The sequence below is a fragment of the Pholis gunnellus genome, assembly GCF_910591455.1.
Source record: "Pholis gunnellus genome assembly, chromosome: 14".
In the NCBI taxonomy this organism is placed as follows: domain Eukaryota; kingdom Metazoa; phylum Chordata; class Actinopteri; order Perciformes; family Pholidae; genus Pholis; species Pholis gunnellus.
Window position 1 is genome coordinate 17,813,375 of NC_136541.1, and position 14,818 is coordinate 17,828,192.

General features: G+C 42.8%; 2 protein-coding genes across 2 annotated transcripts; one reads left to right on the top strand and one right to left on the bottom strand.

Annotated features, from left to right (window-relative positions):
• Positions 1 to 1,924: 1,924 nt before the first annotated feature.
• opn7a (opsin 7, group member a) lies at positions 1,925 to 6,726 on the top strand (the record flags this gene model as incomplete). Its single annotated transcript, XM_079172725.1, has 5 exons — positions 1,925 to 2,012; positions 2,907 to 3,069; positions 3,356 to 3,483; positions 4,994 to 5,328; positions 6,085 to 6,726. 5 exons carry the CDS (start codon positions 1,925 to 1,927, stop codon positions 6,724 to 6,726), a joined length of 1,356 nt encoding a protein of 451 aa, XP_079028851.1.
• A 2,226-nt stretch (positions 6,727 to 8,952) lies between these two features.
• ripk1l (receptor (TNFRSF)-interacting serine-threonine kinase 1, like) lies at positions 8,953 to 14,576 on the bottom strand. The gene is made up of 10 exons (XM_079172460.1): positions 14,257 to 14,576; positions 13,368 to 13,524; positions 13,105 to 13,242; positions 12,779 to 13,010; positions 12,514 to 12,663; positions 12,020 to 12,096; positions 11,818 to 11,893; positions 11,081 to 11,698; positions 10,782 to 10,931; positions 8,953 to 10,428 (listed from the first exon to the last, which is right to left on the bottom strand). Exons 1-10 carry the CDS (start codon positions 14,415 to 14,417, stop codon positions 10,130 to 10,132), a joined length of 2,058 nt encoding a protein of 685 aa, XP_079028586.1. The 5' UTR covers positions 14,418 to 14,576; the 3' UTR covers positions 8,953 to 10,129.
• Between the last annotated feature and the right edge of the window lie 242 nt (positions 14,577 to 14,818).

Consider the following 14,818-nt stretch of genomic DNA (forward strand, 5'->3'; position numbering starts at 1 on the left):
AGCCATATAAAAAAAAAATGTACAGTAGTTCCAAATGTACAATTGAAATGAAACGGTAAAAGTCAAGGAGAGATCAGCTCATTACAGCAGCTTCTCTGTCCACACAGACGTAGAGTGGGCTATGAGTCGCTCTCTTGCGCGTCCGCTGCCACTCTGACTGCTGCTGAGAGGAGAGAGAACACATCTGGAAGTTCATTCTAAGCAAACAGCCCACGGGGGGAAAGGTTCAAAAGTGATTTTAACTTAATTGGAACAAACGCAGTGGAGGACGAGGATTTAGGGTAATTCATCACCGACTCGCAGAGGTAAGGCAGTTTTATTTGTCATTATTTAAACCTAAAAGACCTCAACTGACTAACATGTGGCGAAATGGAATCTCCAGTGATCGTGAAAACTACCAAACAAACACGGCTTTAAATATAATATATAAACATATAAAACATTATAATTGGTCTTTTTATTTGTTTTTTTGTGCCGTTGTTGTGCGTACATTAAGAGCCATTTCCTCTGCAGCATCACACCAGGGCAGTGAGTTATTGAAGGGTTTCCAAGAGTGTAAATCAAACAGTATAAAAACCTTTGGACCCTTTTTAAAATCACCTTTTATTGATCACTTTATTTCTATAGCTCCCTTCATCCGTTGTTTTAAAGCTCTCAAACATTCAGTCAGTCGTACCACATGTTAGCGTCTCCTTGGAGCCCCTAACGCGTGATTATAATTATGCGTCTGGATAAGTTTTACGCCTCAGGTTTCTTATTTAATTCAAACTAAGAGTAGCCTACACGAATGAAAAACGGCACGGAATCATTTTATTTAAAGCTTTTGGCTCAGTTTTCCATCTACACTGTTTTAATCCCACTTTGTGTTTCCATGCATCCATGAATGTTTTCCTCTTTGACGAGCAGACCAGAGAGTGAGAGATACAGTAGAGGCTACAGAGCAGTCTCCAGGCCACTTACCCGATCACCGTTTCACTTTATGCTTTTAATTTGTCCCACCCGGTAACATTATTACTAAAAGATCCTAAGATCTGTGGAAGGGAGAGTTTGTCTACCAAGGCAATGCCCATTTGTCATCGCCTCTGTCAGCATGTTGCTGATGGATATCATGTTTAGCAGGAGAGAGCGTTAATGGACAAAACAGCAACAGGTGAACAGCGGGACAGAAAGTACAGGAGAGGGACAGCGTTCATACACACACAGAGATGCATTAAACACTTCACTACTGCACATCAACAAGAAAACAAAGGGCTGTGCACATGCGTGGCTGTTGATTGGGTTGATTCCATGTTCAACTAATGCCAGTAAACTTCATGAAAGCAATTACAAATTCACACACAGCTCAGCATGCATTACAAAGGAGGATTTTTCTTAATGTCTTAGGGATTATAAAGGCCTGTGAATAGCTAATAGCAAAATACGGTTCACTGCTGAGTGTGTCTGAAGGAATAAAGCTCATGTCACAGGCTGCAGGTTTGGCTGTTGCAGTGGCAGCATTTGAAATGCTGCTGGAATCCAGGTTACAAAAGAAATCCAATAATGTGACAGACCACATAGGGATAAGCACATTAGGAGGTGTTTGATGTGCATTTCCCAGTTACATATTATAAAATCACTTGTTCATTGACCCTCATGCCATCCATTGATTCTTCAGTCAGTCGCCATGGAAACATGGAAATTGAGAGTGATGATGTGATCACATGTGATCACATGCGTATGGCAGACACATGTATTAGTCCTCTTCTTTGAATTAAAAGGCACACGCAGACCACATTCAGTGAAGGCTGTGTTGTAAAGGTTAATACAGTCGCAAAAAACAACTTATTTTGTACCCACATTTGGAACAACTTTAAGCACACACATTTAAAGCTAATCTATTATGCAGCAACAACATTACTCTAGAAAACCTCTTGTCAGTTTTCAGATGGGGCCGTCAGATGACGACATCGCCTTCCACTCCAACATACCTGTGCCACTTGACATAACCGTGGCAGTGGTCTACTCTGTTTTCGGTGAGTGAAGTCTACTTAAATTCAAAGCCATGTTATAACATTATCATAACACTGATAATGCTGTCAATCAGTATTGTACTTGTTCTGTTCAAGCTGAAATGAGTAACAGCATGAATACTAAGTGATACGCATTCCACTTCTACCTACTATGTATATGCACCTCTTCCATCTTAACTCTACTCTTCACCTGCTCCCTCGGACATGCACACATCCATGCGGACCCAGTGAGGCAGCCAGTGTAGCAGCGTGTCATTCATCTGTACCTGCGCTTCCAAATACAAGACAATGTGAGCTGCCTCTGATAATGAAGCCTCACATTTAATGACAATCATAGGCTGCACGCTGTTAGAAGGAAACCAGAAAGACAGTTTAAATATGAGACACATTTTGTGAAAGGCGCCGTTTACTGATACCGATTTGAAAATACAATTTGAAGGATGTTCATTTTACAATTTCTAAATGCTGTGTGTTTGCTTAAAGGAACGAGTTTATACTGCTCGTGTGGCTTTAGGTAAGTATTGTAGAGTTATATGTTAGTGTTGGGTGTGTTTTTGCTGCTGTTGAAGTTTGTCTCATGTGTCTGTGGTGAGAATGTAATTGTGAAGCTGTCACTTATTAACCTGAACCTGAGACCTGAATTAAGTGATCCCCTGCGATTACGCTACTGCATTCACACTGAGACTTGCAGGTTGTTGAATACCAACCACTGTTCCAACTGATCACTGCCACTATTTAGAACGTATTCGTATTTTTAGGCTATTTCTTAATAGGGATTCGTGTTTAAAAAAAAAATAGTCTGTTAGTTAAAGGTCAAATACCCCAAAATCCTTTGACATTAGCGCGTCAATGTTGTGGCACACAATCAGCACTCTCAACATTTGGTCTGTTCTGCAGGAGTATGTTCACTGTTTGGCAACAGCACACTGCTGTACGTCTCCTACAAGAAAAAGCACCTCCTGAAACCAGCCGAGTACTTCATCCTCAACCTAGCCATTAGTGACTTGGGCCTGACTCTGTCCCTCTACCCCATGGCGATAACTTCAAGCTTCTATCACAGGTATTACATACGGCACCTATACTGCAGCATTAACGGGGATCAAAGAAAGACAAAGTGCTCATTCTCACCACCGGAGAATGGCACACATTCATGTGAAACACACCTGCTATAGGGAAGATTGTTTATACTGTCTCCTATCTCGTGGTTCATTGAACGTTATGGTTGGTTAGCGGTGTGATTTCAGATATGGAGTGTCATGCCCAAGCTATTCTCCTCTTTTCCCTCTCACCCTCTCCTCCCATTGATCTTTGCTTTGTTCTCTGTCTCACGTAAACCTCCTACGCAGGTGGCTGTATGGGAAAACCGTGTGCTCCGTGTACGCTTTTTGCGGCATATTGTTCGGCATCTGCAGTCTCAGCACTCTGACCCTGCTAAGCATGGTGTGCTTTGTGAAAGTGTGCTACCCGCTCTATGGTAAGTCTTCAAACAAGCTATTTTTGTCCAGTGAAATGGCACAGGATCAACCATCACAGCCCTAAGTGGCTGATTGTTGATTTATCTGTCGAAGGAAACACAATTATAACCCCCCCCCCCTCCCTCATAGAGCACTGCACATTAGCCTTTCTTTGATGACTAGCAGCTGCACTCAATACGCATTACTTGGGATGTTGGTTAAAGCAATGGAGCCTTCCTTTTTGACGTCATGAAACTGTGTTTTCCCGGGCGCTGTTATTAGGTTTCTATACTGAACTTTCAATTAAGCACTTTGTATAAACAAAACGTATGCGAGTAATCTTTGAGCCACTCAATCAATCATCGTAGATTCCCCTTTGAAATGTGGGCCGACTGAATGTTAATTGCATAAATTGTAATTCGTCTCACTGCGGTATCGCACCCTATGAATATTTACAGCAGCGCTCATATTTATTATTGCTGGCAGTCATGATGTCCACGTTTGCAACATCACTGGTCGTTCAATCAGCTCTTCTTGCTTCAGAGGCCTTATCTTTCACTAGCTGCTGCTGCAGGCTAACTAGAGACCTGCAGTCGTCTAGCTGCTCACGCTCTACCCGAGCTAGCTTGGCAATTATCAATCAATTACCTTATGTTCTTATAGCGCTCAAGCCAAATGGATTCTAGCTGCAGAAACAAAACTCTGACCAAAAATACACCAGGTCTGCTTGCCTCTGGCTGGAACTTGCCCAGGCCCAATTCTTCCTTAGACTCTCAATTTTAAACCTCTTCACCCAACTATTTCCCTTACTTTTCATTCATACAGACGAGGCTAACACCACAAATGATTTGTGATGAAAAACATAATTTCACTGAAACTGCAACTTGTTTTCCTCTAAAGTAAGAAAACAATGTATTGGAGAAGACCATAAAACCTCCCAATTAGTTGATTATTATGTTGGTGAACCTCAAGGTTCAGCATTGAGTCCGCTAGTTTGTCTATTTCCTTCCTGAAGTTTGTCCGCCTACTGTAACGTGTCAGCTGTATGCTGATGATACGGTCATTTATCTGCATGCTAAAAACAAGAAGCAAGCCGCAGAAGAACTATCAGCTTCAATGGTCAATATCTTGATGTTTAGGTAAAACAATCGATTCCCATCTAACATTCAAAACACAAGTTAAAATAGTTTTCAACAGAATCAATTTCAATTTGCAAACTTAACTCATCTTAGAAACAATTTAGCTACAGAGGCATCATCGTTGTACACCACTGCCATGATGCTCTCACACATGAACTGCAGTCTTACCAGTGTGACACAGACAGGTATAGCACCACAACAAAATCCGTAAAAAAAAAACATTTTACAAGCAGGATTTGGAAACATAGAGTCTAATTTAATAACTGTAAAATGTTATCTAAGACATCGTAAACTGGGAAAACATGATTGAAATTGGAGATATTTTACGTTACTAATAGTTGTGCCGGAATCTTTCAACGACATGGATAATAAAATCAATTTGTTTTCATAGGGAACAGGTTTAACTCTGTTCACGGCCGTCTGCTCATTGCCTGCGCTTGGATCTACGCCCTGTTGTTTGCCTGCTCCCCGCTCGCCCACTGGGGGAAATACGGACCAGAGCCTTATGGCACCGCCTGTTGCATTGACTGGCGCCTGTCCAATCAGCACTCTACGGCACGCTCCTATACTGTGGCGCTGTTCACCTTGTGCTTCATCCTTCCATGCTGTGTTATTGTTGCATCTTACACCAGCATTCTGGTCACAGTGCACGCATCCCGCAGGAACATGGAGCGGCACGTGTCGAGGCAGACACACATGAGCAGCCTCCAGATAATTATTGTGAAGGTAAGGCGAAGGTCTGATTAACATATATTATTACGTCAATCATAAAACTCTGGGGATCGGTGGTAGAATATCAAAGCCTCTGGAGAGTTCTTCGCTCCATTTCATGAGGAAATCGGCAGTGACCTGAATAGATCCTCCAGTGATGGAGCTTCTCGTTAGCAATTGGCATTGGTTGTTCTGTGATGGATGAGAAGCTAATGATGCTGATAAATGAGCATCATCATCGGCCTATAACAATAACTCTGATTCATAGATCAGATTCTATTCATAGCCTCTGAATGATGTTGGTCAATCAGCTGTTCAGGTTGTAAAGATAAAGGCTCAAATTCAGTCGGCCATACCAGACAGTCACTGCTTCAGATTTGATCTTGTGCTTTTAAAAGATAAGTCTGGTGACTATAAGCATTATATAGAATTTCACCAAATACCACAAATGAATCCACGGCTGAAAGTAGTCCCCAACAAATGCACTATTTCATCTTGTTTGACGAGCCCAAAGTGTCAAGATGTTCGAGGAAGCTTTTTTTAAACATGATATTATGTATTTATGATCCATTTTAAAAAGATTTATGTCTAGAAACTCGTGGTCTTGGGGGTGAGAGGGAAGTCAGAAAGTATTGAGAAACGCACGAAAGCATTGGTTTTGCTCTTTTCATGGGATTTGTTGACAAAAAAAAAACATGTAGATATATTTATATGTTGATTTTGAAACAATATTAACTTCACTTTTCTTTTCTGTGATATTTTCCCTGCAAGCTAAGTGTTGCTGTCTGCATCAGTTTCTTTGTGGCATGGAGTCCATATGCTGTGGTGTCGATGTGGGCCGCCTTCGGACACATTGAGAACATCCCTCCTCTGGCATTTGCCTTGCCAGCCATGTTTGCCAAGTCCTCTACCATCTACAACCCAATCATCTACCTAATGCTGAGGCCGAATGTCCGCAGGGTGATGTGCAGGGACCTGGGTACTCTATGCAACGCCTGTCTGAAGGGCTGCCTCTGCTACCAGTGGCCAGCAAAGTGCTGCTCCGAGCCAGAGATCAGGGTCATCGGACGTCCCTCAATCCACAGACAGGCCAACCAATTACCTTCATCCAACTCCTCCGCTCAACCTCCTATGGCAACATTAAAGGATCACAGCTGTGAGAGGTGTGCGGATGCTTTCGAATGCTTCAGACACTACCCCCAAATGTGCTGCATCACTAACTTTGCTGCCAATGGGGACTCATCTAAGGATGAAGACACTTCAGTTCCCCAAACACACAAGCAGAAGACTCGAGGCGTGTGCTACAAGAAGTCTCTGTTGGCCATCATGTGCGCAAAAAGGACTTCAGAAATAGACAACTTCCAAATTAGTTTAGAGATGGTTCCGGGGCATGCTAAAGTGGCGTGGCCCTGATATTTCCCACAATTCAACATGTTTACAGATGATCTCCGGACATTTTGTTCAGGTTGTGTTCTTTCAGGTGTGGAATTACTTCATTTATATTTTCAGGAATGTACCATTATGCTCCTTAAAGAAGCAACGTAACTTACTTGTCTTTTATCACCCACTGTACTTTTATTTGGTTCATATTTTAAGTTAAATGCAGACAGCTAATTTGAGGCGTATTTACTATGCACCCTAGTTTGCAACCCATAAACAAACGTATTATGTTGCCAGAGTAATATTTGCACTTAATTTAAGGCCAGTGCTTATATTTGACTTGAAGTTTGCCTAAACTTGGTCAAGTTAGATGGCGAGTAACTTGTAAAATTTGCAATAACTTGGTTGCGTCTTGTTTAAACTGTGAACGTCACTTTAAAGCCCCTGAAAACTTGATTTCAAAAGTATTTCTCTATATCTTTAAATGTTCATGATTAACTACACGGCAACCAAAGGTTCCCTAGGTATTAGTCATTCTGAGTCTTACACTAAACACGTAGCTAATCTGCTTCGTCGGGACTGTGCACTAATGAAACAATCCACCAACTGTCATCAGATTCTGATTCAAATGTTGCCGAATCCTGATTGGTGCAACTACATAACATCAACTTTTTCCAAATTAGCCCCAACCCTTTCAAAATCAGTGAGAGGAGCTCTGAGAAAAACAGAAATCTGTCATGTGAAATAACCCAAACTGGTTACTTGTGTATCTATGATCCTCATGATAAACTGATTAAGAAAACAAGCTTTCAGGGCTTTTGAAAGAATAATTGAAAAAATACAGAGCATTGGAAAAGATGTTTTCTTTTTTACGTTCAAAAGACAAAGAAATAAAATGCAAAAAGCATTTGTTTAGCACTTTTGGGGTCTAGAAATGATCACCCATTTTTGAAGGCCCACTAAAAAGTAATAGAGTTGTGCAGGGACGACGTTATATTCACCCGGTTTCCCTTGATTTTCCGCAGTAATACAAAATCCCATTGGCTCTGTGGTAAACACAAGTTTAGGATTTACTCGTTTTGTTCAGCAAGATAATCTTCACTAATGAACACCCCTTTTATGATTTTTCAAGCATAAATGCAATCGCTAGAATTAAAAAGCTAACGGCTATAAACGGACTACAGCACTGTCGCACGAGTCGAGTATAAACGAGGCTTTTAAGGCGGGCTGGAGGAGAAGGGTCTGTGTGCAGTCTCGCAGGCTACACGACACATCCACGTCCCTTCATGACACACCCTGAGATCATTTAGGGGATTAACAGTTATTTTGACCTAAACCATGAGGTTTACCTGAACCTAACCAAACTGCTACCGTTTCGAGCGCCTACTATGCAGCAGGCATGTTCTGGTCCTACTCTGACTATTGAGTTTAAGACGCAATAAAACCTTTAGAATTCACAAGAGGGTGCATCTCCTGCACTTGTGCTAACCGCAGACCTTACTTCAGGCAGCTACCAACGACCCACTGGTTTTGCGATGAGGGAACCGGAACGGCAAAAAATGCCTAGAACTCATTCCTGCCGAACTCTATAATCTAGAAAACAAGCACACGACGTGGTCGATGTATATCATGTTCCGACTCATTTGCTGCTAGCATTGTCATGATAAAAAAACCTCGGTTAAGCCTCAGGGGATCAGGGTCAGGGCTGGGAACAGTGGAAACAGCCACTGATGACAACGACTCATGACTGACAGTCATACATACGACTGAATCATTGCACATGGGTTCATCCGGGATCATGGCTTTGTCGTGAACGTGGTATAATGTAGCATGTATTTGTCTCCATGAGAACCATCTCATTTAAAAAAGCTGTCAACATGTCCTTCACTATGCCAACCCGAGCATCGTTTACACTCGACAAGTATGGTTTATGGTGCTTGATCATTTATCTGTGTACACACTGTGTAGAACACAACGCTGCTGCATCATATTATGATTGTTGCACTGCACGATATTGTCTATCTACCTGTTTTAAATTGAACTGCAAGTCAGTCTTTATGTGTACAATGAAAGTGTAATCTTGTGTCTCTTTCGTTGACTGCCAAGCAATAGTGTGTACATTCATGTCACTACAATGGAGAGAAGGGGAAGACAGACACACGAAACAATCGATCCAGTCCAAATATGCAGCTGTAGATAAATCCACGAGAGGAGAAAGAACATCAAGTTCATGTTATCTATGAAATCCACTTTTAGAAACGTATGTACACAGTTTATTCAGAATATCAAAATGGCTTTAAAACAGATGCAGGTTTGGGGAAAGCTACTGTGTAGGGAGACCTACATTGCAACTGTAAGACCCAGCACACAAAGACAAGTTACAATGAATTGTGTAATGAAACAGAATGAGACACGAACACATCTCCGAGACAATCTAATCTGTGGCTGGTGAGAGACGTATCCTGTGTTTCCAAAATGTGTGATACAGTAGATGTGCAGCACAGCAGCTAAACAGTTTATAGACAACCTGATATCATTGCAGTAAATCCACACACTGGACACTCATGCAAATAGCTCATTAGTAAAGTACCTTTACTGTAATTTGGGGAAATAATCTAAAACAGGTCCCAGATTAAAGAAGACTTCAACGTACTGATGAATAGATTGTCTACTGATCCCTAGTGGATATTAATGGAATAAATGACTCAGCTTCTTACCGACTCATTCACCTTACCTGTTCTGTGATTTTATCTTTTATAGTTGTGTTGGGCTGGAATAAATGTGTACCACGCACCGTTTGGTTATCCCCCAAGATGAGGCTTCATTTAAAGCTACAGTAACCGAGCACAATCACAATGGCGACTTCTCCACAACACAATCTTTCAGAGAACAATTTCTGAAGAACATTCTTGTCAATGTTTCTATTGAAAATATGACTTTTGTTTCCTCGCATTGACTCGCTAACTACAACACTTCATCTGCCACATGAATACAGGAATAAGGACGGCGAGGCAATTCTTACTGAATAGTTCATTACAAAATAAACAACGCTTTTGAAATCCCACGATAAGAAAAACCTGAACCCCGACCACGTTCCTCTCCACCGCTCACAAAAGGTACGTGTGGTAGAAAGAACATGTGATCTAAATGAGTGAGTCCCAGAACGTGAGAAGAGTTGACAGCGAGCTCTGTGGTCATTATGATGAGTAACAAAGAGATTTGTTCTGGAAAGACAAAGCTGAGATGTCAGTATGTCATGTCAATGCTTTGAGCAACAACATTCTACTCACTTGTATTCAGAGACGATATTTCAAACCAAAATGAATATGTTATTTTGGGGTTTTGGTTTGAGAGGGAGCCTTTAAATGTTGCAAACCGTTCGCAAAATGCAACCATCATAGGTAGAAAGTCATTTCGAGGGAATGAGGTTGAAAGTTTATCCGACCGATGAGGAAGAACCGCAGATGTCCAAGATTTTCTGGATGACATCTACCTTTATGTTGCCCTTCAGAGCACGACAAAGCTTCCCAATTGTGAAGCCAATACTTCCCTCCTTCATTTTCCAACATTCCAGCATCTGGTGCACCATCTCCGGCAGGCCGTAACGGTCACAGTCGTGCTCAATGGTCTCTATTTCCACACCGGTCAGACCAAGTCGCCGCGCACAACGCTTCCATTTGGCTCCGATGTTGTCCCTGAGCAGATCCAGGTGCTCCTCGGTCACCGCACAGTCCTCTGAATGACACACAAGATAAAGCTATCAGGGTAGGCACTAGCTCTAATGAGAAATTGTCTCCGATTTCTAGACTAGAAAACACTGCTCATCCATCCTGCCATCCAGAAATTGCATAATGCATTACGTACTTTACTTTTCAAAGTGTTAATCCTTAGAAATAACTAGTAGAGCATAAACAAATACCGGATTTATCAATTTATTGATGAATGGACAAAAATTAATTTGCAACTATTTTAAAAACCCTTTTTATTTATTTCACTCTTTTTTTTCCCCATTCTCTGATTTAATTTATGGCAAAAACAACATAATATGCAAATGAATTGACAATGAAAATAATGTTGCGATGGCTTACCATATTTCAGAATGCCTTCGTCGATGAGAGAGGTAGCTGAGGCGGTAAACGGCAGAGACACTAAACTACCGGTGGACTCGTAGCCTCTGATATTCATTGTGTTGTTGCTCCCAATCTGGATGCCGCTGGCATTCTTTATGATAAGAGATCCTGGAACGAGCACAAAGCAAGAACACACAGACTCAGTCCCTCCAATACACGTCAGTCAAAGGGTGACAAGAAGCAGCAGTGAACAGCTCGGGCATCTAGATCTAGTAATTGACTAATTGACTTCAACAAAAAGGCATGTTTGTCTGTACCTGGATCTTGTTGTGAGAAGCCGTTGGTAGGGGTGAGGAGACGCCCAGGACTGACGTCGGGAGCAGATGTGTCAGACACAGGGTAAACTGGCCAGGACTGCTGGCGGTCATAGTGGGAAAGTGGGTGTTGCTGGTTCAACAGCGATAGAGAAGGATTGCTGGCAGACATTGGAAAATGGGATGAAGCCGGCGTGGAAGAGTTCATGGACTCATAGAGACCCGCGGTGGGGCGATGCCAAGCCTCTTCCTGGCTGGCGGGCTGCACCGGCTCAGCTTTTGTCCAGGAATGGACTGAGGACGGGTAGGAGGGCCTGTCGGGTTCTGGTTGCCTGATAGCGTGATCCCTCATGACGTGGTTTTGCAAGGAAGGATTTGAGTTGCTGTGATGGAAGCCGCGGGCAGCGTCCGGCTGGTCCTCACGGTTATAGCTGCCGTGTTTGTGGTACTGAAGCTCCCGACCCAGTTTCTCCTCCAGAGCTGAAGGGCTGCCGGCTGTCTTTGCGTCTGTCTGAACGGACTCCATGGGTGGCTCGTATTGGATGTCATGCAGGTCCTCAATGCTGGCTTCAACCGGCCCGAGGACACTTCTGTCTGAACTCACCAAAGGAGCCGGGCAATCTGCACGGTAAGGAGGGAAGTTACAGCAATAAAGCAAACTCAATCCTTCTCAAAAAAAAGATCTTTCTTTCTGAGCATTTAGAACATTGAATGTGTCTAGTGGACATTACAGTGCTCACCTGCCGATAAATAATCCTGGGTCATTGATAAAGATTTAATCTTCTCAACAAGTTCCTCTGGGCCTTCATATAGTTTCTGCACGAAAGTCACAAGCATTAATATAATGTGGAATGTTTTTATCTGGCTTTATCTTAACTTCAAATCTACTGCTTAGAAAGAACATATACAGTATATTATATATATATATATATATATATATACCCTCAAATCAAGTAAATCTTCCTCTACGTGTGGTTCAAGCTTTTCCGTGTAGAAAGGAAGGAAGAAGTCGTAGCCCTCTGCAAGAAAAGGGAGGGAAGGGGTGAGAAGGAGAGCCACATAATCAACTGAAGGGGTCAAATCACTGAGCTTGAAATTCAAGTTCATATACATCCAGCATATGAACTTGGATTTCAGTCCAACACGGTGACAAAAAACAAAACAAATGAAAAACATTTTCGTCAGTCAACAGCAGCAGCATTACAACAGCATCATAATAATCATCTTAAAAGGTGCATATTAGCTGCTGAGTGACAAACCCAATAAATAAAACATTAAAATAAACTCAAGCCTTCATTTCTTTGAATTCAACAATGAAAGATATTCATATTATTTGCTTTGCTTATCTGATCACATTAGGGATCGGTGTGATCATAGTCCACTGATCCGCACAACAACCTACGCTTTCACGTATACAACACAAGCATCAAATGCACCTTCAAATGTCGGCCGTTGCAGCGGATTGTGATCCCAGCACCTCTTCATGAGCTGAACCATCTCTACGGGCGTGTCGTCTGGAATGAGGCTCTCTGCAGGTCGGTCCCCCTTTTGGACACACTGGCTGATTTGTTCTTCACTCCTTGCATCTGGACAAAGACATATTGGTTGTCTGCATGACGTTTACCGAACGTAGCTTGTATTTTGTGAATGTGGCCTGTTTCAAATCAGACAATAAACCAGCTGGTTGAAATCCCAACTCACTTGCATACGGCTCTTTCCCTGTGAGGATCACCCAAACCACAATCGCGAAGCTGTAGACGTCAGACTTCTCAGTGGAGGCTGTGTTCACACTCTCCAGGTGCTCGGGGGCCATGTAGCTCAGCGTGCCGGCCCCTCTCACCTCTGCCGATCGCCCCATACGGCTCCTCCTGCGAGTCTCTTCCTTCGTGAGTTTGCTCCATGTCCGGCAGGTGGCCAGGCCAAGGTCTGCAATCTGTGAAAAGACAAGAGGAATCACAATAACCATGAGCGCACCTGCTCGCTCTCAGAATCACTAATGTGTCACGGGGCCTTAGCGTGTAACATACCTTGATGTGAAAATCCTTGTCCACTAAAATGTTCCCTGGCTTGATGTCCTTGTGTATGACGTGTCTCTCCGTGAGGTACACCATCCCTTCCAAAATCTCTAAGATGAATCTGCCCTTGATGGACACTGGCACAGTGACCTGGGAAGAATTTAGGGCATTAATGCATCCATTCGTATAAATACGCCGCGGGTTATTCACGGCTGCAAACTACGGATGAAATGTAAGCGGAGCTGCCGGAGCTACTGATTTCTAAACCTGCTGACCGTATCGAGCATGACCGACAGGTTGCCTCTGGGGATGAGCTCCATGACCAGCGAGCAGTCTCTATCTTCCATGATCACACCCAGCAACTTGACCACCCGCTCATGGTTCAGGCTCGCCATGATGTTCCCCTCATCCAGCAGCGACCTTTGACTCTTCCTGGACAGAGAGAGGAAAACATGGTGAGAACCGGGTATCTGCCAGTCAAGTGGCACGACTTGCATCAGGTGGAGTTTTATATGGTGGGATTAGCGGGAAGACACTGGGATGCACCGGTACGATACTTTTTTTTTTTAAAACATCATTTGACAACATCGTTATAGAATTCAGCATTTCTTCTATCAGGTTACAGTAATTCAGACAAGCTGTGACACCAACTCAATATTAGTGCCAGGGAAATCCATGCACAAAAGTTATTTTACATAAAAAGTATGTGTAGGAGTTCCACACTGTAGCAATCTTAAATCCTCTATCAGAGACCGCATGTCAAGCTGTAATTAAAATAGGAATTGTGTTGGGCTTTTTTCAAAGGACAAGGGCTGTACATGAAAGAACTTGCATGAACAGAGAGTTTGTTATAGCATGTTTCCGGAAAGAAAGACGGACGATTGACCTACATCCGCATTCGTCGCTCTCTGTTTAAAGGGAGTTCTTGAATCTGAGCTTCTTTATAACGAACAGCCTGCGGATCGACACGCGCTGCCATGAAACCAAACTAAACGTACAAAGTATTTAGCATATACAACATATAACAGCCTGGCCGAGTTGTGTGCAGAGGGGCACATGAAGGGGCACATGATTCAAGTTACCATTCCAGCGCGGGGGAATACCCCGCAGACTGCATCCAGTAACATACACACACACACACACACACACACACACAGAACTTACACGGTGCTTATCGGTCCTGTATACATAGTCTTCAACACCACCTGGCCCAGGGTGACATGGTAGCACAGGTAGACCTCTCCAAAGCCTCCGTAGTCCAGGGCCTCTTTTTTAATGAGATCAGCCGATCTCATGTGAATTGAAGACTGCGGCGCGGTGGCCATCTCTGGTTAGAAGTCACAATAAAGCAGCTGAACGACACACAACAGCTCAGCAAAAGTCATAACAGAGTGGCGAAAACTTTCATGTTGTCAAAAAATAATAATAATGCAAATATGCTGACGAGACTAACTGGAAGACTAGTGTGACGTGCTGTGTGCCGAGGCTTCGGAGTGTGTGTCGAGTAATCCAGGAAGTTTTCGAGAAGTGAGTGGAGAGGCTCAGACCGATGACTCCCGAAACCGAAACACATCAGCTGAGAAAGTATTGTTTCAGATTAAGAACAAATAAAGCTTTCCCTCTACATAATTTTCCGTGTAACGCAAGCAAATTCGCTGCCTTTTTTCTGGTTAAACCACCAGTTTTACAGATATTATAATACCACTATTAACGAAAAGGATTAACA

What these genes read in the sequence shown, in the direction of transcription:
- ripk1l (XM_079172460.1), bottom strand. Translation starts at nt 14,417, where the DNA reads ATGGCCACCGCGCCGCAGTCTTCAATTCACATGAGATCGGCTGATCTC. An exon ending in ACAAGGATTTTCACATCAAG is followed by an intron (nt 13,011 to 13,104) that starts GTATGTTACACG and finishes GTCTTTTCACAG; the next exon opens with ATTGCAGACCTTGGCCTGGC. An exon ending in CCAGGATTATTTATCGGCAG is followed by an intron (nt 11,699 to 11,817) that starts GTGAGCACTGTA and finishes CTTACCGTGCAG; the next exon opens with ATTGCCCGGCTCCTTTGGTG.